General features: G+C 41.4%; 1 protein-coding gene across 4 annotated transcripts; it reads left to right on the forward strand.

The window, feature by feature from the left end:
- Nucleotides 1–8,790: 8,790 nt before the first annotated feature.
- Nucleotides 8,791–13,295, forward strand: LOC106613061 (glutamine amidotransferase-like class 1 domain-containing protein 3, mitochondrial). 4 transcript variants are annotated; one of them, XM_014214943.2, is made up of 5 exons: nucleotides 8,791–8,898; nucleotides 11,690–11,802; nucleotides 12,133–12,304; nucleotides 12,494–12,695; nucleotides 12,797–13,295. In XM_014214943.2, exons 2-5 carry the CDS (start codon nucleotides 11,695–11,697, stop codon nucleotides 12,987–12,989), a joined length of 675 nt encoding a protein of 224 aa, XP_014070418.1. In that variant the 5' UTR covers nucleotides 8,791–8,898; nucleotides 11,690–11,694; the 3' UTR covers nucleotides 12,990–13,295. The 4 variants fall into 4 exon arrangements, with proteins under 4 accessions (XP_014070418.1, XP_014070419.1, XP_045580659.1 ...); XM_014214944.2 differs by lacking the exon at nucleotides 8,791–8,898 and adding an exon at nucleotides 9,255–9,519; XM_045724703.1 differs by lacking the exon at nucleotides 8,791–8,898 and adding an exon at nucleotides 9,427–9,523.
- Nucleotides 13,296–23,041: the final 9,746 nt, after the last annotated feature.

Genomic DNA, 23,041 nt, shown 5'->3' on the forward strand with positions numbered 1-23,041 from the left:
TAAAGTTCTAAAACCAAGAAAACAATTTAGAATATACCTCCTCCTTCTCCTGTTTTATTGAAAAAAAAAAAATTAATTGAATGATATCACTCTTAATCTCTTTCGAACAATGTCACCAAGCTTCTCAATACATAGAACCCCCATAATGCTCTGTGGCACAATCCCAATACAACACACTAGGTTCATTCTCTGATCCTAATTCTTTGATTGGATGGACAACATATCATTTCATACTGCAAAAGCTTTGATTGGTTGGAGGACGTCCTCCGGAAGTGGTCATCATTATCATGTATGTCTATGGAAGGGGGTGAGGCCTATGAGCCTCCAAGGTTTTGTATTGAAATCAATGTAGCCAGAGGAGGACGGAAGCTAGCTGTCCTCAGGCTACACCATGGTACTACCCCAGACAGTGCTGTTGAAGTTACTGTAGACCTTCATTGCAAAACAATGTATTTTAACCAATTATTTGGTGACATATGAATATATTTAGTATAGTTTTATCTAAAAAGGATAACTTTTTTAATGTTTCACTATTTAAAAAAAAAATACAAAATTCCACTGAGGAGGATGGTCCTCCCCTTCCTCCTCCGAGTAGCCTCCACTGATACACACACACATGCACAGTGTTAATAACCCACCCCTGGCTATGACCATGCTGATAGAGGAGGGCACAGAGCCTGTTATTCGTAGTGTTTTAATGAGAATGAGGCACTAGAATAGACCAATGGTTGTCATGGTTCTGAAGAGCAACTGTGTGTGCAGATTTGTTGTTTCAGCCCAGTACTGAGACCCTGCATTCTGCTCACCAGGACTTTGAATCAGTTTTGTTGGTACTGGAATGAAGCAAAACCCTGCACCCACAGTATTCACCAGGAGCAGAGTTGGTGACCAGTTTTGTGTCTCAAATGGCACCCTATGCCCTATAACATAAAGCACTACTTTTGACCAGGGAGGGAGGGAGGGAGGGAGGGAGGGAGGGAAAAACATTTGTTTATCTCTGGCTGATACCATGTTCAAACACACAGTAAAAAGTGCTTATTCAATTCCATTAAATCATGAATGCATGCCATAGTACAAATGTTAGTATAGTTAAAGGTGCTCCGCCATTTCTTGGTTGTTCTAGTAGTTTGCCTAATTTTTGTTTATGTGACAAAACAAGCAATGTATAGTGTAGAGAATCATTATACAATCTAAACCGGTGTGAAATATGTTTTCAATATATTGTATTTCAGCTGTTTGAAGCTGCTGTACAAAACCGAAAGACGTAACAACAAAACTTAAGAAAGGAAAGCAGAGAAATAGAACACACAGAATAGATCTACCGCTTCTTAGACTTGCTTTCAATGAGAATTGCAGATCTATAACTCACTTTTTATTTTTTAATTTTTTACTGTTTATTCCGTTGTACACACAAGAGATTAAAAAATAATAGAAATAATATACTCAACTAGAGAAAAAAAAATTGCTTTAAAGATACCGTACTTTAGACAAGTTAAACACAATGGGGCAGAAGGCTACAAAGGTTAAAGGGCAATCTGTAGTACAGGGACAGAGCAAACACCTCACCATTGTTCCTGTAAACAGTCAAGGGATAGGGGTGGAGAAATGCAAGACCAAAAAACTATGTGTGTGCAACATTGAATGTTTGCTGGGCATAAATGACGTTCAAAACCTTTACAATTTAAGTGAAGACCTCCAAAAACGTGTAGCCTCGGAACATTTACTGTTTACTGGGTCAGTTCAAACTGATGCAGTAAACAAATAACCAAAAATATTTTGAGTCACTGAGACGCTATGTAAACAAACTGAATAGGTGAATGAGACAGCCTAGAAACAAAAGAGTTAAGTAAAACCTTAATACAATGAAATTAAAATGACTGAATGCTTGTAAGGCAAGCACACTAGATGATCAAAAAATTAGATCACATCAAATAAGCCTGAATGGGTTCGCCAACTCCCCAACTATACAAGAATAGTATGTTATAACTAAACATAATTGTACCACAGGCGGGCTACTTAATATATACAGTTCGCAAGCAACAGTTGCTGATCTATGAGCAAGTTCAAGACTTCTTGATGTGACTTTGAATGTGAGCCATAGCCTCATCCAGAGACTCAAATGTGTAGTCTTTACCATCATGAGATAGCCATAAACTGCCGGGAATATACTTCACACCTGGATGGTTCGTAGTAGTCATTTGTCCTGCCCGAAAGCCGCACGCTGCCTGGAAACAGTGGGGGAGTAGCCATGGTAGATAGAGAAGCTCTGTCCTTAAAAGCTCAGAGTGGTATTGCGGGCTCGTCGGAGAATCTCCATCTTCTCATGGAAAAAGTGCACACAAAGAATTATGTCACCGGGCCTCTCACCATCCCGGGGCTTTGGGCTCAGCGACCGGTGGACACGATCAATCAGGGGTTTCTCATCCAAGGCAAGAACATCCTTCAGCAGCCCAGAAACAAAATCCGTGGCGCGAGGCATTTCCGCTAACTCTGGGACCGATACCAGTCTCAGGTTATTGCGGGGAGAGAATCCCTCTAAACTCACACAACTCTCCTGCACCTTTTTCAAATCCGCAGCCAGGCGTTTCACGTCAGCCTCCAGGGAGGTAGTTAAGTCGGAGACATTGGTAGCGGAGGTCTCCAGTGCTGCAATCTTTGTAGTGTGCAACTCTGTTGTTGTTTTTAGTGATGTGATTGCTGGCACCGTCTCGTTCCGCAGGATGGTTAGATCTGCTTTTAAAGTATCAGAAACCTCCTGTATTCGGGCCTCAATCGTAGCAACTACCTCCGTTTCCATTTGAACTATCTCAGAGCGTCGAGAATGTTCATTTCAGGCGCCGCCAGGCCAAGCTGCACCCCTGGGTAAAGTGTGAGTCTCCGGGCCCTCAGACTCAGGAGAAGGCGGTGATGGTCCCGTCATAGCCCATATAAACCATTTTACAACTGATTACTCGCTATGGCAAATCAAATCAAATTGTATTTGTCACATGCGCCGAATACAACAGGTGTAGACCTTAAAGTGCAATGGTTACTTACAAGCCCTTAACCAACAATGCAGTTAAAAAAAATAAAAAAACAATAAGAAATAAAAGTAACAAATAATTAAAGAGCAGCAGTAAAATAACAATAGCGAGGCTATATACTGTACAGGGGGTACCGGTACAGGGTCAATGTGTGGGGGCACCGGTTAGTCGAGGTAATTGAGGTAATATGTACATGTAGGTAGAGTTATTAAAGTGACTATCCATAGATAATAACAGAGTTGCAGCAGCGTAAAAGAGGGGGGTGGGGCAAATCAAATCAAAAACCCCAAACAGCAAGCAAATAGCAATTTGGATGGCAATGCAAATAGTCTGGGTAGCCATTTGATTAGATGTTCAGCAGTCTTATGGCTTGGGGGTAGAAGCTGTTTAGAAGCCTCTTGGACCTAGACTTGGCACACCGGTACCGCTTGCCATGCGGTAGCAGAGAGAACAGTCTATGACTAGGTTGGCTGGAGTCTTTGACAATTTTTAAGGGCGTTCCTCTGACACCTCCTGGTATAGAGGTCCTGGATGGCAGGAAGCTTGACCCCAGTGATGTACTGGGCCGTACGCACTACACTCTGTATTGCCTTGCGGTCAGAGGCCGAGCAGTTGCCATACAAGGTAGTCAGGATACTCCCAATTGTGCAGTTGTAGAACCATTTGAGGATCTGAGGACCCATGCCAAATCTTTTCAGTCTCCTGAGGGGACTATATTTTGTCGTGCACTCTTCACGACTGTCTTGGTGGGCTTGGACCATGTTAGTTTGTTGGTGATGTGGACACCAAGGAACTTGAAGCTCTCAACCTGCTCCACTACAGCCCCGTCGATGGGAATGGGGGAGTGCTCTATCCTCCTTTTCCTGTGGTCCACAATCATCTCCTTTGTCTTGATCACGTTGAGGGAGAGGTTGTTGTCCTGGCACCACATGGCCAGGTCTCTGACCTCTTCCCTATAGGCTGTCTCGTCGTTGTCGGTGATCAGGCCTACAGGTACCACTGCTGTGTCATCGGCAAACTTAACGATGGTGTTGGAGTCATGCCTGGCCGTGCAGCCATGAGTGAACAGGAAGTAGAACTCGTTAAAGGAAAAATCTTCTACCAGTTCGTGGTGAGTAATCGCTGTTCTGATGTCCAGAAGTTATTTTAGGTCATAAGAGATGGTACCAGCAACATTATGTACAAAATAAGTAAAAAAGAATTAGTTACAATCAACACAAAAAAAACGAACAAAATAACACAGTTGGTTAGGAGCACGTAAAATGTCAGCCTTCCTCTCCGGAGCCATTCTAGCTTGTCATACCCTACACAGGGATTGACATTAAGGCCTGAAAGGCACTGGCCCATTAGGTAAGTCAGTAGTATGTTTTGGTTGCCTGAAGATTAGGGTAACTTGCCTGAAAATTTGAAAATTGTTGTTTACATGTAGAAATGCCATAACTTGCCCATCACTTAATTAAACAACAGGGAGGAAACAAAAAAAAATCTAATTTACTGGGCAGCTACATCAGACTCATTACTTTTGCAGAGTGTGAGGCATAGACGGCATATAAGGGAGGAGGACATGAGATCGAAAGGGTCAGGGTTCGATGCCCAGTTGAGAATGGGACCTGATGCCTCTCTGCTTGGCATTCAGCATTAAGGAGATGTATTTGGGGTAAGGCCCTGCAAAATACTATTGTCCTGTCCAGGGGGTGGACTTGTACATCAAGCTGCTTCACCCTACATTAACAGAAGATGGGCTCTTGCCCCTATGGCCTTTTTGACTCAGACAAGGCTTACTTGTCCAAGGCTTACTTACTTACTTACCCTTGGCTTGTTTTATGCCTGGGCCAGATTGGTATAAGCTTTCTGCAACAAACAAAACAATTGCACATGTTGAGAATAGTCCTCTTCATGTGAACCTTAAAAAGACAAACAAGGTGTTTTTATGTTTTAACCATTTGTGTTGTATATGAAGTGGCAAGCAAACCAAATATTTTTCTTTCATTTAGAAAAAAAAGCTTTGAGGCTGAAATTGAATTGGTGTACATTGTCACAGCCATTGTATTTCCTATATTGTCCTTAAAACACAACTCAATTTCTTTTAATTTCCTCTCTAAACTGAACAAAAATATAAACACATCATGTAAAGTGTTGGTTCCTTGTTTCATGAGCTGAAATAAAATATCCCAGAAATGTTCCATACACACAAAAATGTTTTTGCACAAATGTGTTTACATCCCTGTTAGTGAGCATTTCTCCTTTGCCAAGATAATCCATCCACCTGACAGGTGTGGCATATGTATCAAGAAGCTGATTAAGTAGCATGATAATTACACAGGTGCACCTTGTGCTGGGGACAATAAAAGGCCCCTCTAAAATGTGCAGTTTTGTCACACAACACAATGCCACACATGTCTCAAGAATGTAGGGAACGTGCAATTGGCATGCTGACTGCAGTAATGTCCACCAGAGCTGTTGCCGGATAATTTAATGTTAATTTCTCTACCAGCTGCCTCCAATGTTGTTTTAGATACTGTGATGAGATCCTGAGTCCCATTGTCGTCTAATTAATCCGCTGCCATCACCTCATGTTTCAACATGATAATGCATGGCTCTGTCGCAAGGATCTGGACACAATTCCTGGAAGCTGAAAATTCATCAGTTCTTCCATGGCCTGCATACTCACCAGACATGTCCCCCATTGAGTTGGTTTGGGATGCTCTGGATTGACGTGTAAGACACTGTGTTCTAGTTCCCGCCAATATCCAGAAACTTCGCACAGACATTGAAGAGGAGTAGGACAACATTCCACAGACCACAATCAACAGCCTGATCAACTCTATGCAAAGGAGATGTGTCGCGCTGCATGAGGCAAATGTTGGTCACACCATATACTGATTGGTTATCTGATCCACGCCTCTACCTTTTTTTAAGGTATCTGTGACCAACAGGTACATAAAGTATCTGTATTCCCAGTCATGTGAAATCCATAAATTAGGGCGTAATGAATTGATTTAAATTGACTGATTTCCTTATATGAACTGTAACTCAGTAAAATCTTTGAAATTGTTGCATGTTGTGTTTATATTTTTGTTCAGTGTATGTTTTCTAAAAACTTCCAGAGAGGCCATGAGTAATGGCAAATCTTGTTAAATGCCCAGTGCAATCAAAATTCAGTATCATATAAAATGTTGTATCATATAGTACAACAGCTGACCAATTCAGCTGTTATTGAAGCAATAAGGCCCTTGGGGCCAATATACCACTGCTAAGGGAGTGTCTGGATATAGCCCTTTGCCGGGGTATATTGGCAATATACCACAAACCGCCGAGATGCCTTATTACTTTTATAAACTGGTTATAATAAAAATGTATGTTTTGTCATACCCGTAGCATACAGTCTGATATACCATGGCTTTCAGTCAATCAGCATTTAGGGCTCGAAACACACCGTTTCTAATTCCTGATACCGGCTGGTTGAAAATACAATCAACACAGGATGTTTTAATAAGCAGGTTTAGCATAGGTGGAGTCGCGGTATAAGTTAATAGACCAGTTCCAAACCTCTCTGCTAATAACAGCTAGTTTCAGGTTTGACTTCATTTCCCTCCCATTAGGCTTTTCTTCTCTGATGACATGATCCACACTGGTTAATGCACCACTTTGTTGCCCTTCCCGTCCCCACTCAGACCACTCCTAGACAGTCCTAGCAACATTTTGCCATGAGAAATAGTTTTTTGCTAAAAATAACAATTTGTGTTTCTTTTTGACCCCTTTAACAGAAAAGTATTACAGTAAGGTACCAGTTGTTAACCAGAAATTAATTAATATTGAGATAAAACAGAATAAATAAAATAAAAACAGCTGCATTGGGCCTTCAAAATGCAGGAAATTAGTTTTACATGCAATAAAAAAATCTTTGTGTGTGTGGGGGGGGGTGTTGAGCCAATTACTCCTATTTATTTCATAGAAACCTGGGCTTGGTTTGCAATCTGTTCACCCTGACCAAAAGTTGTAGCAAGTAAGAAAATGGACTGCTTTTGCGAGTCCCCAGTATAGCAAATCCATTTATAACATTTTTGACATGCGTTTTTCTGGATTATTTTGTTGTTATTCTGTCTCTCACTGTTCAAATAAACCTACCATTAAAATTGTAGACTGATCATTTCTTTGTCAGTGGGCAAACGTACAAAATCAGCAGGGGATCAAATACTTTTTTCCTCACTGTATTTCCACCTCACGCTCAGAAAAATAGGTAGTACTGCTAGGCTTTACACTGTCAAATGTAACAAATAACTACATTTTTTAAATAAATATAAAAAAAGTTTAAAATAATATTTATATTTTACATTTTAGTCATTGAGCAGATGCTCTTATCCAGAGCGACTTATAGTAAGTGCATTCATCTCAAGCTTGCTAGCTGAGAAAACCACATATCACAGGACATGAACAACAATGGATATATAGCGTTTTGCAAAAATTAAAAATTAAATGTCATACACATCTAAAATCTATGTGATGGCAAATCTGAAAACAGTAATATTTTAGATACACATGAAGGTACCCAAAAGCAATAATTTCTGATAAGAAAAACACAAAAATGAAAGTTGGTGGATATAGCTTTTTGGAAATAAACTCTTCAATTGCAAACAAACACTGTAGGCTATAGCCTCAAAACATGGTCAAAACAATAAGTTTTACATAATGGATGATCATCAATAGTTCTGTCTATAAATTTGAGGATGGTTACATTTATTTCAGCCAATCCCGCAGCTGTTTACCAAAACCGAGGCAGGGTGGACACTGTTATTGTTTGAACTAGAGATTGCCCATTTGAACAGAGAGATGAAACTCATAATGCACCTTGTCTTGGTCATTTATGTATCACAGTTCCACTTCATGGTCATGGAAAGGTAGTCTAAGGTGAGACAGATGCACCACATAACATATTATAGGTTGTACAGAAGGAAGCCTGGCATTGACTCTGTGTGGTTGATGTTGTTACAATTACAAATTCACCTGTGAGAAACACACACACACACAAACACACGCATAGTTTGATAATAAGGCCTGAAAAGCACTGGCCCATCGGGCAAGTCAGCAGTATTTGTTGGTTGTCCAAATATTAGGGTCACTTGACTGAAAATGTGAAACTAGTTGTTTGAATGCAGAAATGGCATCATAACTTGTCTGTCTTTAATCAAACAACAGTAAGGAAACAGAACAAACTAATTGAATGGCCTGCTACATTCTATGCATAACATTTGCAGAGTGTGAGACATGCCTACAAATGTCAAAGAAACCTGGTTGTGGTTTGCATGCTGCTTGCCCTGACCAAAAGTTGTGCTTCCAGTGTAGCAGGTAAGACAATGTTCTGATTTTGCGAATCCCCAATGCAGAAGGTGCACCTGTGTAATGATCATGCAGTTTAATCAACTTCTTGATATGCCACAGCTGTCAGGTGGATGGATTATCTTGACAAAGGAGAAATGATCACTAACAGGGATGTGAACACATTTATGCGCCAAATTGAAGAGAATTAAGCTTTTTGTGCGTATGTAAAATGTCTGGGATCTTTTATTTCAGCTCATGAAAAATGGGACCACCACTTTACATGTTGCGTTTATATTTTTGTTTAGTATACAGTGTCTTCATCAATATTGACACACTGACACCATCCATCCAGTGTCTGATTCTGAGAGATTTAGAAAAAGAGCAAACAGAGAGGGCAGTAAGGCAAGTAAGTTTCCCTTTTCCCTCCCAGCATCACTCAATGCTGCCTTCAAGAGCCCACTAGTCTCCAGTCCCCGCCTCCATGGGAGGGGCCACAGAAGGAGGATATTAACACCGTGCGTTCGGAGTGAATAGGAAGATCTACTATTGTAACAAGGTGAGAATAACGTTGTCGATCAATTAATACTGCATCTATGTAGCCTAAGTAAACAGTTTAGCATTAATGTTGTATTTAGAGTTGAATGTAACAAAAGAGCTGTGGATATGTGATGACTGCTTCACATCTAACAGCCGATACTGTTTTAGGCAGTTTTAAGACGCATCTCTGCTGTTGGAGGTAGTAAAATTCAACATGTTAATTAGCTAAAGACGGATAGGCTACGTTTTACCAAAAGAACAGTGCGCTTTCTGTGTTCCGGGTCTTATTTTTGCTGCCGTTTTTTTTTTTTTTTTTTTACATTTAAAATAAGTGTCTGTAACCTTTTTATTTAACTAGGCAAGTCAGTTAAGAACAGTCTTATATTGGCTAGCAGTTATGTGGTCTGTTTCTGGTGCACGGATTTCATGATTCTCGTTTACTACGACACCTGGCTACAACAGTGGCAACTTTGTTTGTTTCATAACGTCTAACCCAAAAGCCGGCAGAAGGCGATATTGAGTCGTGTAATTTTTACCATCCAAACGCATTGTATGCAACCTTCAAGACTTTAGTATCCCTTGCGGACCGGTTCATACCGAAGGGGTTCGATTTCCTCAAACTTTATTTCATGCAGCGGGGGTGGGTATGCTACTTTCCTTATGAAACTACATACTTAATGAGTGTATATACTATTTAGTTAATTTTAGTATACTGTAAACGAACAGTATCCTTTCAGTTGAGCGTACTAGCTCTCTGCCAGTCTACCGGAAGTTGTTGCTATGCAACCTCTTGCCAGCTAGTTAGCATAACAACAAATTACTAGTTTTACATTGTACCGCTTCGGGAGTGCCAGATTGCGCTCGTACATTCAGAGGTTGTCAGATTGTCAGTTTGTAAATTCAGAGCGTTTAGCTCCGGCCGAGGAGTAGGGTTGATTTGAGCGTTGTATATAACGGCAGTCAAACACCCAATCTAACGTTGGCTAGCTACTTCCAGACACGCATGAGACCACAGACCGTTTTACTCGCCCTAGCAGAGCTGGTTAACAACATAACGTTACCGGTACTATTGTAAAGCTATGCTATGTGGTTAGTAATTTGTTAGCTATGTCCTTGTCAGCCAACAACGTTTAAGGTAACTTATTTGGAAAGTTCTTACTTTATTACATTGCTCAACATTTTCATAAGTTTGTCATAATTCGTTAAAGCACTGAATTTGTATCCGCTCTCTTTATACCTCTGCTGCATATTTTCTTCAAATCTGAAAACTACGTGAAGCCACGTCCATTTTCCTTAAGAATTGCATTACTGGCCCTAAAGTACTGAAATAGTGTCCTCTGCGTGTATACTTCATATTTTTGCGAATTTAGTACGACATCCGGGAACTTTTGGCATACTATATCAATACTATGACCAATATACTCAATCACGTCACAAATAGTACGGTTAGTATGAGTATTTTAACACTGCTCAGGGGTTCCGTTTCTTTTAGCGTGCTGCGTCAGCAACATCGCATTAGTGGAAACCAAGACTGTTTTAAGGGCAGACCTGGTTGTAAACTAGATATGTTCGAGTCACATCGGACAACTTTAGCTAATCCTTCATTTATGCAGCAGGTTATGAGAATTAGGTTGTCTTAACCTGTTGTAGGCCTATCTGAACCGATGCTTAACACATCTCTGTGGGTTCTGTACTTTTCCACCCTCCCTCAACACCTGGCTCTCTACCTGTACCAGGTATTGTTGACTAGAGGCATTGGTGTGTTGCCTGGACACAGTCCTTTAGAGACTGATGTGATGATACTCAGGAGGCCAGTGTTTATCATTTGGCACTCGCTATAGGTTAAAGCATTCTGTCCACACCCCTACAGAAATGGGATAATGCCATTGCGCTTTATTTTAGAAATGATCATGGCCCTGTTCTAACATCTCCAAATCATACAGCATTATTAGTGTGTTTTTGCTACCATGAAAGGTGACTGGAGAGAATTTAAGGTGGGTTGTAGCCTCGCAATATGGACGTGTGTGTGTGTATCACGTACGACAGTTTTCTAAATCCCAATTTGTTGCGCATGCAAATCCTAGAATCTCCACGTATGCCAGAATTTAGTAAGCAATTTACTCTCCGTTGATAAATGAGGCCTCAGGCATTTAAATGTTTGATTACATTTACATTACATTTAAGTTATTTAGCAGACGCTCTTATCCAGAGCGACTTACAAATTGGTGCATTCACCTTATGATATCCAGTGGAACAACCACTTTACAATAGTGCATCTAAATCTTTTAAGGGGGGGGATTACTTTATCCTATCCTAGGTATTCCTTAAAGAGGTGGGGTTTCAGGTGTCTCCGGAAGGTGGTGATTGACTCCGCTGTCCTGGCGTCGTGAGGGAGCTTGTTCCACCATTGGGGTGCCAGAGCAGCGAACAGTTTTGACTGGGCTGAGCGGGAACTGTGCTTCCTCAGAGGTTGGGGGGCCAGCAGGCCAGAGGTGGATGAACGATTGATCAATTCTGCTGCTGGGAAGTCATTCTCACGTCATGCTCACTGGTCTTCGTTGTCCCAAATGGCACCCTATTTCCTATGTAGTTCACTACTATTAAACCAGGGCTCTGGTCAAAAGCAGTGCACTATATTGGGAATAGGGGGACACTTGTGTACCTTACCTGACGCACTATCCGACATGCCATGTGTATTGATGAGAAAACAATAGGTATTTTGTGATGGGTACAATCTAGAATTCAGTTTAATCTAACAGCTTGTTGTGCATCACTGTCTCCATACTGTAATTCTTGTCTGTCTGTTGCAGGAGTCATGGTGAAGTGCATAGCCATAGTTCTGTCAGGGTGTGGGGTCTACGATGGGACAGAGATCCATGAGGCGTCTGCTGTGCTAGTCCACCTCAGCAGGGCTGGAGCTAAGGTAAGGCCTCTTTAACATTTATATGGGTAGTTCAAACTCAAGCTTCTCATGTTAACCTTCTGACTGTACAAGCCCAATCTATAGTCAGATTCCTGTGACAACTTCAGACATCCTCTAGTCTAGAAAGTGGCACAGAGTTTGCATTGACGTGCATGTTGTCAATATGCCTCTGACGGCTCCTTTTACTGCTGTACTTCTAATCGTAGTCTCCCCCTGAGTGCTTGTCGTTGGGAATGCTGGTTCCAATCTCATTAGCATGGACACTACTATGACACCCCTGTACTGTAGGTGTAGATGTACAGTATTGACGGTCTAAACTCATCACCTCAGGTCCAGATGTTTGCCCCTGACATGGATCAGATGCATGTGGTGAACCACTGCGAGGGCAAACCCACGGCGGAGAAACGTAACGTCCTGCAGGAGAGCGCTCGTATCGCCCGCGGTGACGTGTCAGACCTTACCAAACTGGACATCACCGCTTTCGACGCCCTCGTCATCCCAGGTAAGCATTACTCCTTAATTTATACCTTCATTATATACCTTCATCACTATCACTCCATTATATACCTCTGTCACTAGCGTTCTTCCATTATCATCAGCATACAACCCTTACTCACCCTTTACCTTTGTGGGACAAAGGCTGGTTTCCACTGCTCTACACTGTGCTCAACCCAACTGTTGTGTCCTGCAGGTGGTTTTGGCGTGGCCAAGAACCTGTCTGACTGGGCTGTGAAGGGGAAGGAGTACACAGTTCAGCCCCAGGTAGAGAAGCTGATTAAGGGGTTCCACGGAGTAGGCAAGCCCCTGGCTATGTGCTGCATCTCCCCTGTCCTAGCTGCTAGGGCCCTGCCAGGATGTGAGATCACTGTGGGACAGGACAGCGAGTGTGAGAGGTGGGTTACAGCGTCAGTGTGTGTGTATACAGTATGTCTCTGTTTGAATGTAAGAGGTATGTGTTTTTAGCCCCTGATGCTCTTCTCCCTCCCACCACTAGATGGCCCTATGCCCAGACGGCAACCACCATGACTGAGCTGGGCTGTAAACACGTGAATAAGAATGTGGGGGAGGTGCACGTCGACGTAAAGAACAAGCTGGTCACCACCTCTGCCTTCATGTGTAACGCTCCAATACACGAGGTGTTTGATGGGGTGGGTGTCATGGTTACAGAGCTGCTCAAACTGGCCTAGAAAGTCTGTGGAATCAGAATGCTGATTTGTAGTTTGTCCCAAATGGCACCCTATTTCCTTGTTATAGTGCTTATGGGCCCTGATCAAAAGAAGTGCACTGTATAGGATGTCATTTAGGACTCTCGCTTAGAATTATGTTTGTTGTTTTCCTGGAGACCATCCTGATCTGATTTTACTACAGTGTCACTTACTGGATTGTGTAAAAAGCTGAAATAGACATCAGAAGCTACATGTTTCTGTTGCGCCATATGTACTGTGATCTGTGCTACTATCAAAATTGTAATAAAAGTGATGGCAAACAAACAATTCTGTAATGAATGACTTGTGATTAGGGGTTCACGCAGCGACGCTGGGTGAAACCCAATTTGTATTTGTTGGGGTTTTATTATTATTAGGGGTTCAGCAGTGACTCTTGTGCATCCTTATTTCGATGTCAAACTACCACTGGTGTGTGTGGGGCCAAAGAGCTCTATTTTTATGTCATCCAAGTAATTTAAACTCCTGGCGTTTGATAAATGGCACTTGGCTTGAAACCCACGCTATGGTCAGATTACATGCACACCAGTGGTGGGTTTGGCGTTGAAATAAGGATGCATGAGCAGAAAATAACCCTATACCTACTGTCAAATATGGTGGTGGATATTTGATGTGATGGGGATATTTTGCGTCCACTGGAATCGCATATTTCAAACCACCTTTTGTAGGTGTGCTATTAATCGTTTGTAACTTATTTTGTAGTTAATGCTGTTGCAACTGTCTCTTTATGGCCGACAATGGCTTCTGGGTATCAGAACAGCGACTTCACCTCGAACTAGACAAAGATTATTATTTTTTTCTTTGAATCCAACAAAAAGGATATCCTGCGTCTCAGACCAGGCCCAAATCCCTGTCAGTCGCGTGAAGAAAAGATGGAACTATAGCAGTCGGAGATCGGGATGCCTTGTGAGAATTTGCCGGCAAGTGTGTAACCCACCTCTACCGTCCATTCTATCGGCCAGCGTGCAATCACTGGAAAATAAACTGGATGATCTCCGTTCGATACTATCCTACCAACGGGACATTAAAAACGATATGTTTCACCGAGTCGTGGCTGAATGACGACACTGGCTATACAGTTGGCTGTGTTTTCCGTGCATCGGGAGGACAGTACATCTACGTCTGGTAAGACGAGGGGTGGTGTGTGTCTTTTTTTGTCAACAGCTGGTGCGCGATGTCTAATATTACGGAACTCTCGAGGTATTGCTCACCTGAGGTAGAGTACCTCATGATAAGCTGTAGACCACACGATCTACCAAGAGTTCTCATCTATATTTTTCGTAGCAGTCTATTTACAACAAATCGATGATGGCACTTAGACCACACTCAACGAGCTGTATAAGGCCATAAGCAAACAAAATCAAGTTGGCACTCCTAGTGGCCGGGGACTTTAATGCAGGCAAACTTAAATATGTTTGACCTCATTTCTACCAGCATGTCACATGTACAACCAGAGGAGAAAAAAAACTCTAGACCACCTTTACTCCACACACAGAGATGCATACAAAGCTCTCCCTCGCCCTCCATTTGGAAAATCTGACCATAATTATATCCTCCTGATCCCTGCTTACAAGCTAAAATTAAAGCAGAAATTACTAGTGAGTCGCTCAATACAGAAGTGGTCAGATGATGCGAATGCCACGCTACAGGACTGGAGTATGTTCTGGGATTCATCCAATGGCATTGACTGTACCACCTGAATCCTACTACACCGGCTCTGACACTCGTCGGATGTGACAGGGCTTGCAAACTATTACAGACTACAAAGGGAAACCCAGCCGTTAATAGCGTTCCACTCATGAGGTCACTAGGACATTTGACTGCAGGAAAAGGCAAAACATCTTAAAGCACTTGGGTTGCTGCATCTGAACATTAGTAGCTTATTTCCTAAACTGAATTACATAAAGATCTGGGCAATACAAACAAATTTCTACATTCTGGTATTGACTAAAACTTGGATCTCTAGCGACATTTTGAACAATATTAATATTGAAGGTTATAATGTGTTCAGCGCTGACAGACAGGGTAGAGGTGGTGGAGTGGCCATTTTATAAGAAAAAATATTTATGTCTGTACTGAAATCCATGTCCCTTGTCATAAAAATGTGAGCTATCCACAGCCCAGTCAGACAAGCCTTTGTCTGTGGAAAATGTATCCATAACTGTCGGCTAATCTTCGTGCATTTGAGGAGTGAACTAGTTGTCTTCTTTTACTAAATCAGAAGTTATTATCCTGTGTGACCTAAATTATGATTGGGAAATGTAGGCTTCAGACAATCTAAAAGACATGTAATGATCTAAACCCAACCCAGCTGGTGACTATGCCTGCACGGCCCAAACCTAAACATCCTTCAAAGTTGACTCTCATCGATCTTATTCTAGTGAAAACACCAGAGAAATATGTTTCTATTGGTGTCTCCACCCAAGATATTAGTGACCATTGCCCAGTTTGTGTTACAGATGTGAGAATACAAAAATGTAAGCCTGTCAACACTAAAATAAACTTTAAAAATGTCAGTGAACAGGCTTTTTTACATGATCTTTATTTTAGTGACCTTGATTATATTTAAACTATCCCTAAACCTGATTTAGCATTGAACCTTTTTTTAGATGTCTTCAATACTATTGTGGATAATAAATAAGGGTTAAGGTTAGATCGAATGCCTGGAAGTATCAGAAGTCTTTCATAAAAGAGATGATCCTTGGGTCAAGGCTGGAACACAGGCTTAGGCCCGGACTGGCAAGCTTTTAAGCAACTGAGGAATCATTGTGTAAGACAAATCAGAAAGGCTAAATCAGATGTTTGTATGTAACCGATATTTTGGATTGTAATGGGAATCCTGTTAAATTCTGGAAAACTGTCAAATCCCTTAAGGGTTCTACTTCCTCCTCCCTGCCACAACAAATTCATTCAGACACTGTCCTCAGGTTATGTCGATATAGGACTCGTTTACTGTGGATATAGATACTTTGTACCTGTTTCCTCCAGCATCTTCACAAGGTCCTTTGCTGTTGTTCTGGGATTGATTTGCACTTTAGAACCACAGTATGTTAATCTCTAGGACAGAACGCGTCTCTTTCCTGAGCGGTATGACAGCTGCGTGGTCCCATGGTGTTTATATTTGCGTACAGATGAACGTGGTACCTTCAGGCTTTTGGAAATTGCTCCCAAGGATGAACCAGACTTGTGAAGGTCTACAATAGTTTTTCTGAGGTCTTGGCTGATTTCTTTTGATTTTCCCATGATGTCAAGCAAAGAGGCACTGACCTTGAAGGTAGGCCTTGAAATACATCAACAGGTACGCCTCCAATTGACTCAAATGATGTCAATTAGCCTATCAGAAGCTTCTAAAGCAATGACATAATTTTCTGGAATTTTCCAAGCTGTTTTAGGCACAGTCAACTTAATGTATGTGAACTTCTGACCCACTGGAATTGTGATACAGTGAATTATAAGTGAAATAATCTGTCAAAACAATTGTTGGACAAATGACTTGTGTCATGCACAAAGTAGATGTCCTAACCGACTTGACAAAACTATAGTTTGTTAACAAGAAATGTGTAGAGGGGTTGAAAAACGAGTTTTATTCACTCAAACCTAAGTGTATGTAAACTTCCAACTTCAACTGTATGCTATTAACCCGACTGTTGATCTGGCTGTGTCAAAACTACAGTTAGATTTGATAGCTATGCAGGAATCCCTTACTGATTTAAAACTTGTGCTTAATACAGGCAAAATGAAATACATGTTGTTTTTAAACTCTCATAAGAATGTTTCAGATTAACTACATGTTCTCTCATTAGATGGCGCTCCAATCAAACGTGTTCCCATGTATAAATACTTACGCACATGGATTGGTATGGATTTGACGTTTATAAAACATAGATAGATATCTTACCAACGGGACATTAAAAACTGTAATATCTTATGTTTCACCGAGTCGTGGCTGAACAACGACATGAATAACATACAGCTGGCGGGTTTTACACTGCGTCGGCAGGACAGAACAGCAGCTTCTGGTAAGACGGGGTGGCAGTCTATCTATATTTGTAGACAACAGCTGGAGCACGATATCTAAGGAAGTCTCGAGGTTTCAGTCTCCCCCTCAGGAGACTGAAAAGATTTGGCATGGGTCCTCAGATCCTCAAGAGGTTCTACAGCTGCACCATCGAGAGGATCCTGACGGGTTGCATCACTGCCTGGTATGGCAACTGCTCGGCTTCCGTCCGCAATGCGCTACAGAGGGTAGTGCGTACGGCCCAGTACGTCACTAGGGCCAAGCTTCCTGCCATCCAGGACCTCTATACCAGGCGGTGTCAGAGGAAGGCCCTATAAATTGTCAAAGACTCCAGCCAACCTAGTCATAGACTGTTCACTCTGCAACCGCATGGAAAGCAGTACCGGAGCACCAAGTCTAGGTCCAAGAGGCTTCTAAACAGCGTCTACCCCCAAGCCATAAGACTGCTGAACATCTAATCAAATGGCTACCCAGACTATTTGCATTGCCCCCCTCCTCTTTAACGCTTCTGCTACTCTCTGTTGTTATCTATGCATAGTCACTTTAATAACTCTACCTACATGCACATATTACCTCAATTACCTCGACTAACCTGTGTCCCCGCACATTGACTCTGTACCGGTACCCCCTGTATATAGCCTCGCTATTGTTATTTTACTGCTGCTCTTTAATTATTTGTTTCTTTTATTTCTTACTTTTTTTGGTATTTTTCTTAAAACGGCATTGTTGGTTACGGGCTTGTAAGTAAGCATTTCACTGTAAGGTCTACACCTGTTGTATTTGGCGCATGTGACAAATAAAATGTGATTTGATTTGTTGAGTTGGTTAAGAAGCTAAGATTTAAAGCTTTTTCTACAGAAACAGATCATGCCTGACTAAGCAGTAGGAAGCAGATTATTCAGTCATCATTTTTATCTGTTCTTGATTATGGCGATATTATTTATCAAAGTGCAGCTGCTACTACTCTTAAACCTTTAGATGCCATTTACCATAGTGCTCTTTGTTTTGTTACCTGTAACAGTTTTGATACTCATCACTGCATCCTGTATCTAAAGGTTGTCTGGACTTTGTTAAAGACCTGTAGATCTCTACATTGCTCCCTTTTTGTTTACAAGGGCCTACTTCATAAACTTCTGTCTTGCCTAACTTTACTGTTGAAGTATAGACACCTGAGTTGCCTAACCCGTTCACAGGATTGGTTAACTCTTGAGGTTCCCAGGTTCTCCACGAGCTAGGTAACTCTGCTTACTTACTTACTAATTAGAAGGTCCTGTGTAGATTGTATTTTCAACCAGTAACTATCAGAAAATAACACTGATCAAATATTTTCACACTTTTACAGTGTTAGTTTCATCAGCTGTTGTACAATATGCTACAAAACACTGGAAAACAGAAATCTGACTGCACTGGGCCTTTAATGGAATGCACTTTATCAATGATTTAATTTTGTAATACAACTCCATATAATAGACCATATCATGCACATTACACAGTTTAAGCAAATACAGAAATATGAGCAAATAATATTGCAATATAAAATATGACATGGTCCAAAATGTTTTGTTGACTAGGACACTTTAATATCAATCATATACACAAAGAGGCTACATATAGAATACAACAAACTCTTTCTCCCTCTTGACATTTTCATCTGGCTCAACTTTTTCCAAAATAGTCATTCTTCAAAAGTATGCCTTTGATTTATATTCCTCTTCCATTCTTCCAATCAGTGCAGTAATCCATTTTAACCAACTATATTTCCACCATGGATGTTTCTTTCCCTCCTGACATGGCTGTGAAAATCCATGCATGTTAGGCTACCTTTACTCTGTTGATATTCCCATTTGAGAAAATAATATAGCACGTCTTCTTCCAATTTGGCACTGAGGGACTTTAAAGTCAGGGCAAAAAGTCTTTAGAATTGTCTAATCTAATAAGAGCATAGGTCCAGTCTCTTTGGTCTTGGTCTCTCTGATAGTGCCTGCTTTTGATAGTAGCCATTTGTAGCCTACTCAGATCCCAACTACCCCTCAACAGGTACAACACCATGTCATGCTTTATTTGACCAGAAGAGGGTGATGTAACTCCATTAATAAATACAGGTGGCAGCAAAACACTGCCATGTAGTACAGACAGCCTCTACCAGGGAATGCTACCTCATCCAGTTCAGCATTGATCATAAGGGAGAGGGATAGAAGAAATCCCAGGTTATCATCTCTGGTCCAGACAGCTGTCTCTGAGGTCCAGGGAGAGCCACTCCAGCTTCCCCCGGAGCAGCCTGCCGTACAGCTGCAGCACCTGGGTCAGACTCCGGCTCTGCTGGCTGGGACAGCCTGGGTCTGGATCTGTCAAGTCACCCTGTGGACCAACAGACACACAGTCAAGTGTTTGTGAGGGGAGATTGGGAGAGAGGAAGAAAGAGAGAGAGGGCTGGAAAGAATTAAAGTGTGTGTGTGCGTGCGTGTGTCATCTCACCTTGATGTCCAGTTTGGTGACTATGTGCAGGTAGTTTGTGATTCCATGCTCAAGTCTCTCCAGCAAAGATGACTGACAGCTGAGTTTGGTCTCTTTCCTCACTCTCCCTACACCGTCCAACAACACTCCCAGAGCCCCTCTCACCTCAGCACGCTTCTGCTGTAGCTAAGGACACACACACACACAATCAATTTGCAACTTTGACTTTGTGTTATAGAGCGTTAAACTGTAGATGTAAGTGTTATAGAGCATTATACTGTATATGTAAGTGTTATAGAGCGTTATACTGTACATGTAAGTGTTATAGAGCGTTAAACTGTAGATGTAAGTGTTATAGAGCGTTATACTGTAGATGTAAGTGTTATAGAGCATTATTCTGTAGATGTAAGTGTTATAGAGCATTATACTGTAGATGTAAGTGTTATAGAGCATTATACTGTAGATGTAAGTGTTATAGAGCATTATACTGTAGATGTAAGTGTTATAGAGCGTTATACTGTAGATGTAAGTGTTATAGAGCGTTAAACTGTAGATGTAAGTGTTATAGAGCGTTATACTGTAGATGTAAGTGTTATAGAGCATTATACTGTAGATGTAAGTGTTATAGAGCATTATACTGTAGATGTAAGTGTTATAGAGCATTATACTGTAGATGTAAGTGTTATAGAGCGTTATACTGTAGATGTAAGTGTTATAGAGCATTACACTGTAGATGTAAGTGTTATAGAGCATTATACTGTAGATGTAAGTGTTATAGAGCGTTATACTGTAGATGTAAGTGTTATAGAGTGTTATTCTGTAGATGTAAGTGTTATAGAGCGTTACACTGTAGATGTAAGTGTTATAGAGCAATACACTGTAGATGTAAGTGTTATAGAGAGAAACGCTTACAGATTTGTGATCCCAGGATGCCTTTAGAATCCTGACACAGGGTAGCTGAAGGGAGGAGGGGAGTTGGTCTGAACCACTACAGCCAACCTGGATGGATTAAAGAAACATATTTACAAAATATAATGTGAAGTAAAGTGTTGGTTCCATGTTTCATGAGCTGAAATAAAAGATCCCAGAAATCTTCCATACTCACAAAAAGCTTGTTTCAAATTTGAGTGAGCATTTTTGAGTGAGCATTTCTCCGCCAAGATAATCCACCCAACTGACAGGTGTGGCATATCAAGAAGCTGATTAAACAGCATGATCATTATGCAGGTGCACCTTGTACTGCGGACAATAAAAGGTCACTCTAAAATGTGCAGTTTTGTCACACAACACAATGCCACAAATGTCTCAAGTTTTTAGGGAGCATGCAATTGGAATGCTGCCTGCAAGAATGTCCACCAGAGCTATTGACAGATCATTTAATGTTAATTTCTCTACCATAAGCCGCCTCCAACGTTTTTTGACAGTAAGTCCAACCGGACTCACAACTACAGACCATGTGTATGGTGTCGTGTGGGCTTGTGGTTTGCTGATGTCAACGTTGTGAACAGAGTGCCCCATGGTGGCCGTGGGGTTATGGTATGGGCAAGCATAAGCTACGGACAACGAACACAATTGCATTTTATCGATGGCAATTTGAATGCACAAAAATACTGTGACGAGATCCTGAGGCCAATTTTTTTTTAAGGTAAAGTATCTGTGACCTATAAAAACAAAGGGAGTCGAACTCTCCATATGTATAACCTCCCAGTAATTTATCAGATAAATGAACACCAACGTTTCGACATCACTGTGCCTTCTTCAGGGTGAAGTATCCGTGACCAACAGATGCATATCTGTATTCCCAGTAAGGTGAAATCCATACATAAGGACCTAATTAATTAATTTAAATGTACTGATTTCCCCATATGAATTGTAATTCAGTAAAATCTTTGAAATTGTTGCATGTTGCATTTATATTTTTGTTCAGTGTACATAAAACAGATAAGATAGACATAATGTGTGGATTTCTGTGTGATTGCCAAGTTTCTGTCTCACCATGGCAACCTCCAGGTCCTTCATGTTGTTCATGTTTCTCCTGGCGTGTGCGTTGCACACAAAGTCGATTGGTCTTGTCTTGGCGTTGGGTACCTCAAAAGAAACCACGCACAACAGCAGGAGCAGAATTCCTAAAGGAGTGAAGAGCAGATATTTCTTAGGCTCTGGGATTACAATGGTGACTGTGTCCCACACTACAATCAAGATAGCATCTATTCCTATACCAGTTCAGTGGCTCTGTAAGAGGCAGGTTTGACCACATTTACACAATCTGTTTCCACCTAATGTCTCTATTATACGGGGTGTTTTTTGGACACTTCTTAGCAACTTCTCCAACACAAGAGCCAAGCCAAGTGTTGTCTCACACTGTTTCTTAACAAAAAAGCCATAGTGTTATTATTACGGTCCATCGATTACCCAACACACTGATGAACTGAACTGATCGTTCTTGCTTCAATAAGTTCTCCTCTATAATAAAAAGCATGCCAAGATTAATTTTCTGATATCCCTGTGGAAAGTTTATAATTCTATTGGTCTAAACATCATATTTCAATGTAAGATCTTAAAATGATAGGCCCATACCACAAAATCAGCCCAAAATAATTACATTGCATTCGGAAAGTACTTTTTCAACATTTTGTTACATTACAGCCTCATTCTAAAATGTATTAAATTGGGGGGGTTTTCTCATCAATCTACACACAATACCCCATAATGCCAAAGCAAAAACAGGTTTTTAGAAATTGTAACAAATGCATTAAAATCAAAAAACTGAAATACCCGAGGATTCAGACCTTTTGCTATGAGACTTGAAATTGAGTTCAGGTGCATCCTTTTCCATTGATCATCCTTGAGATGATTCTACAACTTGATTGGAATCCACCAATAAATTAAATTGATTGGACATGATTTGGAAAGGCACCTACCTGTCTATATAATGTCCCACAGTTGACAGTGCATGTCAAAGCAAAAGCCAAGCCATGAGGTCAAAGGAATTGTCCGTAGAGCCCCCGAGACAGGATTGTGTCAGGGCACAGATCTGGGGAAAGGTACTAAAACATTTGTGCAGCATTGAAGGTCCCCAAGAACACAGTTTTCTCCATCATTCTTAAATTGAAGAAGTTTGGAGCCACGAAGACCGCCAAACCACCAAACTGAGCAATTGGGGGAGAAGGGCCTTGGTCAGGGAGAACCCGATGGTCATTCTGAACGAGTTCCAGAGTTCCTCTGTGGAGATGGGAGAAACTTCCCAAAGGACTACCATCTCTGCAGCATTCCACCAATCAGGCCTTTATGGTAGAGTGGCCAGAGGGAAGCCACTCCTCAGTTAAAGGCACATGACAGCCCGCTTGGACTGTCATGTGGACTCTCAGACCATGAGAAACAAGAAAACAAGATTCTCTGGTCTGATGAAACCAATATTGAACTCTTTGGCCAGGTGTCACGTCTGGAGGAAACCTGGCACCTCCCTACGGTGAAGCATGGTGGGGGCAGCATCATGCTGTGGGGTGTTTTTCAGCGGCAAGGACTGGTAGACTAGTCAGGTTCG

Source organism: Salmo salar, chromosome ssa09 (assembly GCF_905237065.1).
Source record: "Salmo salar chromosome ssa09, Ssal_v3.1, whole genome shotgun sequence".
NCBI classification, from domain to species: domain Eukaryota; kingdom Metazoa; phylum Chordata; class Actinopteri; order Salmoniformes; family Salmonidae; genus Salmo; species Salmo salar.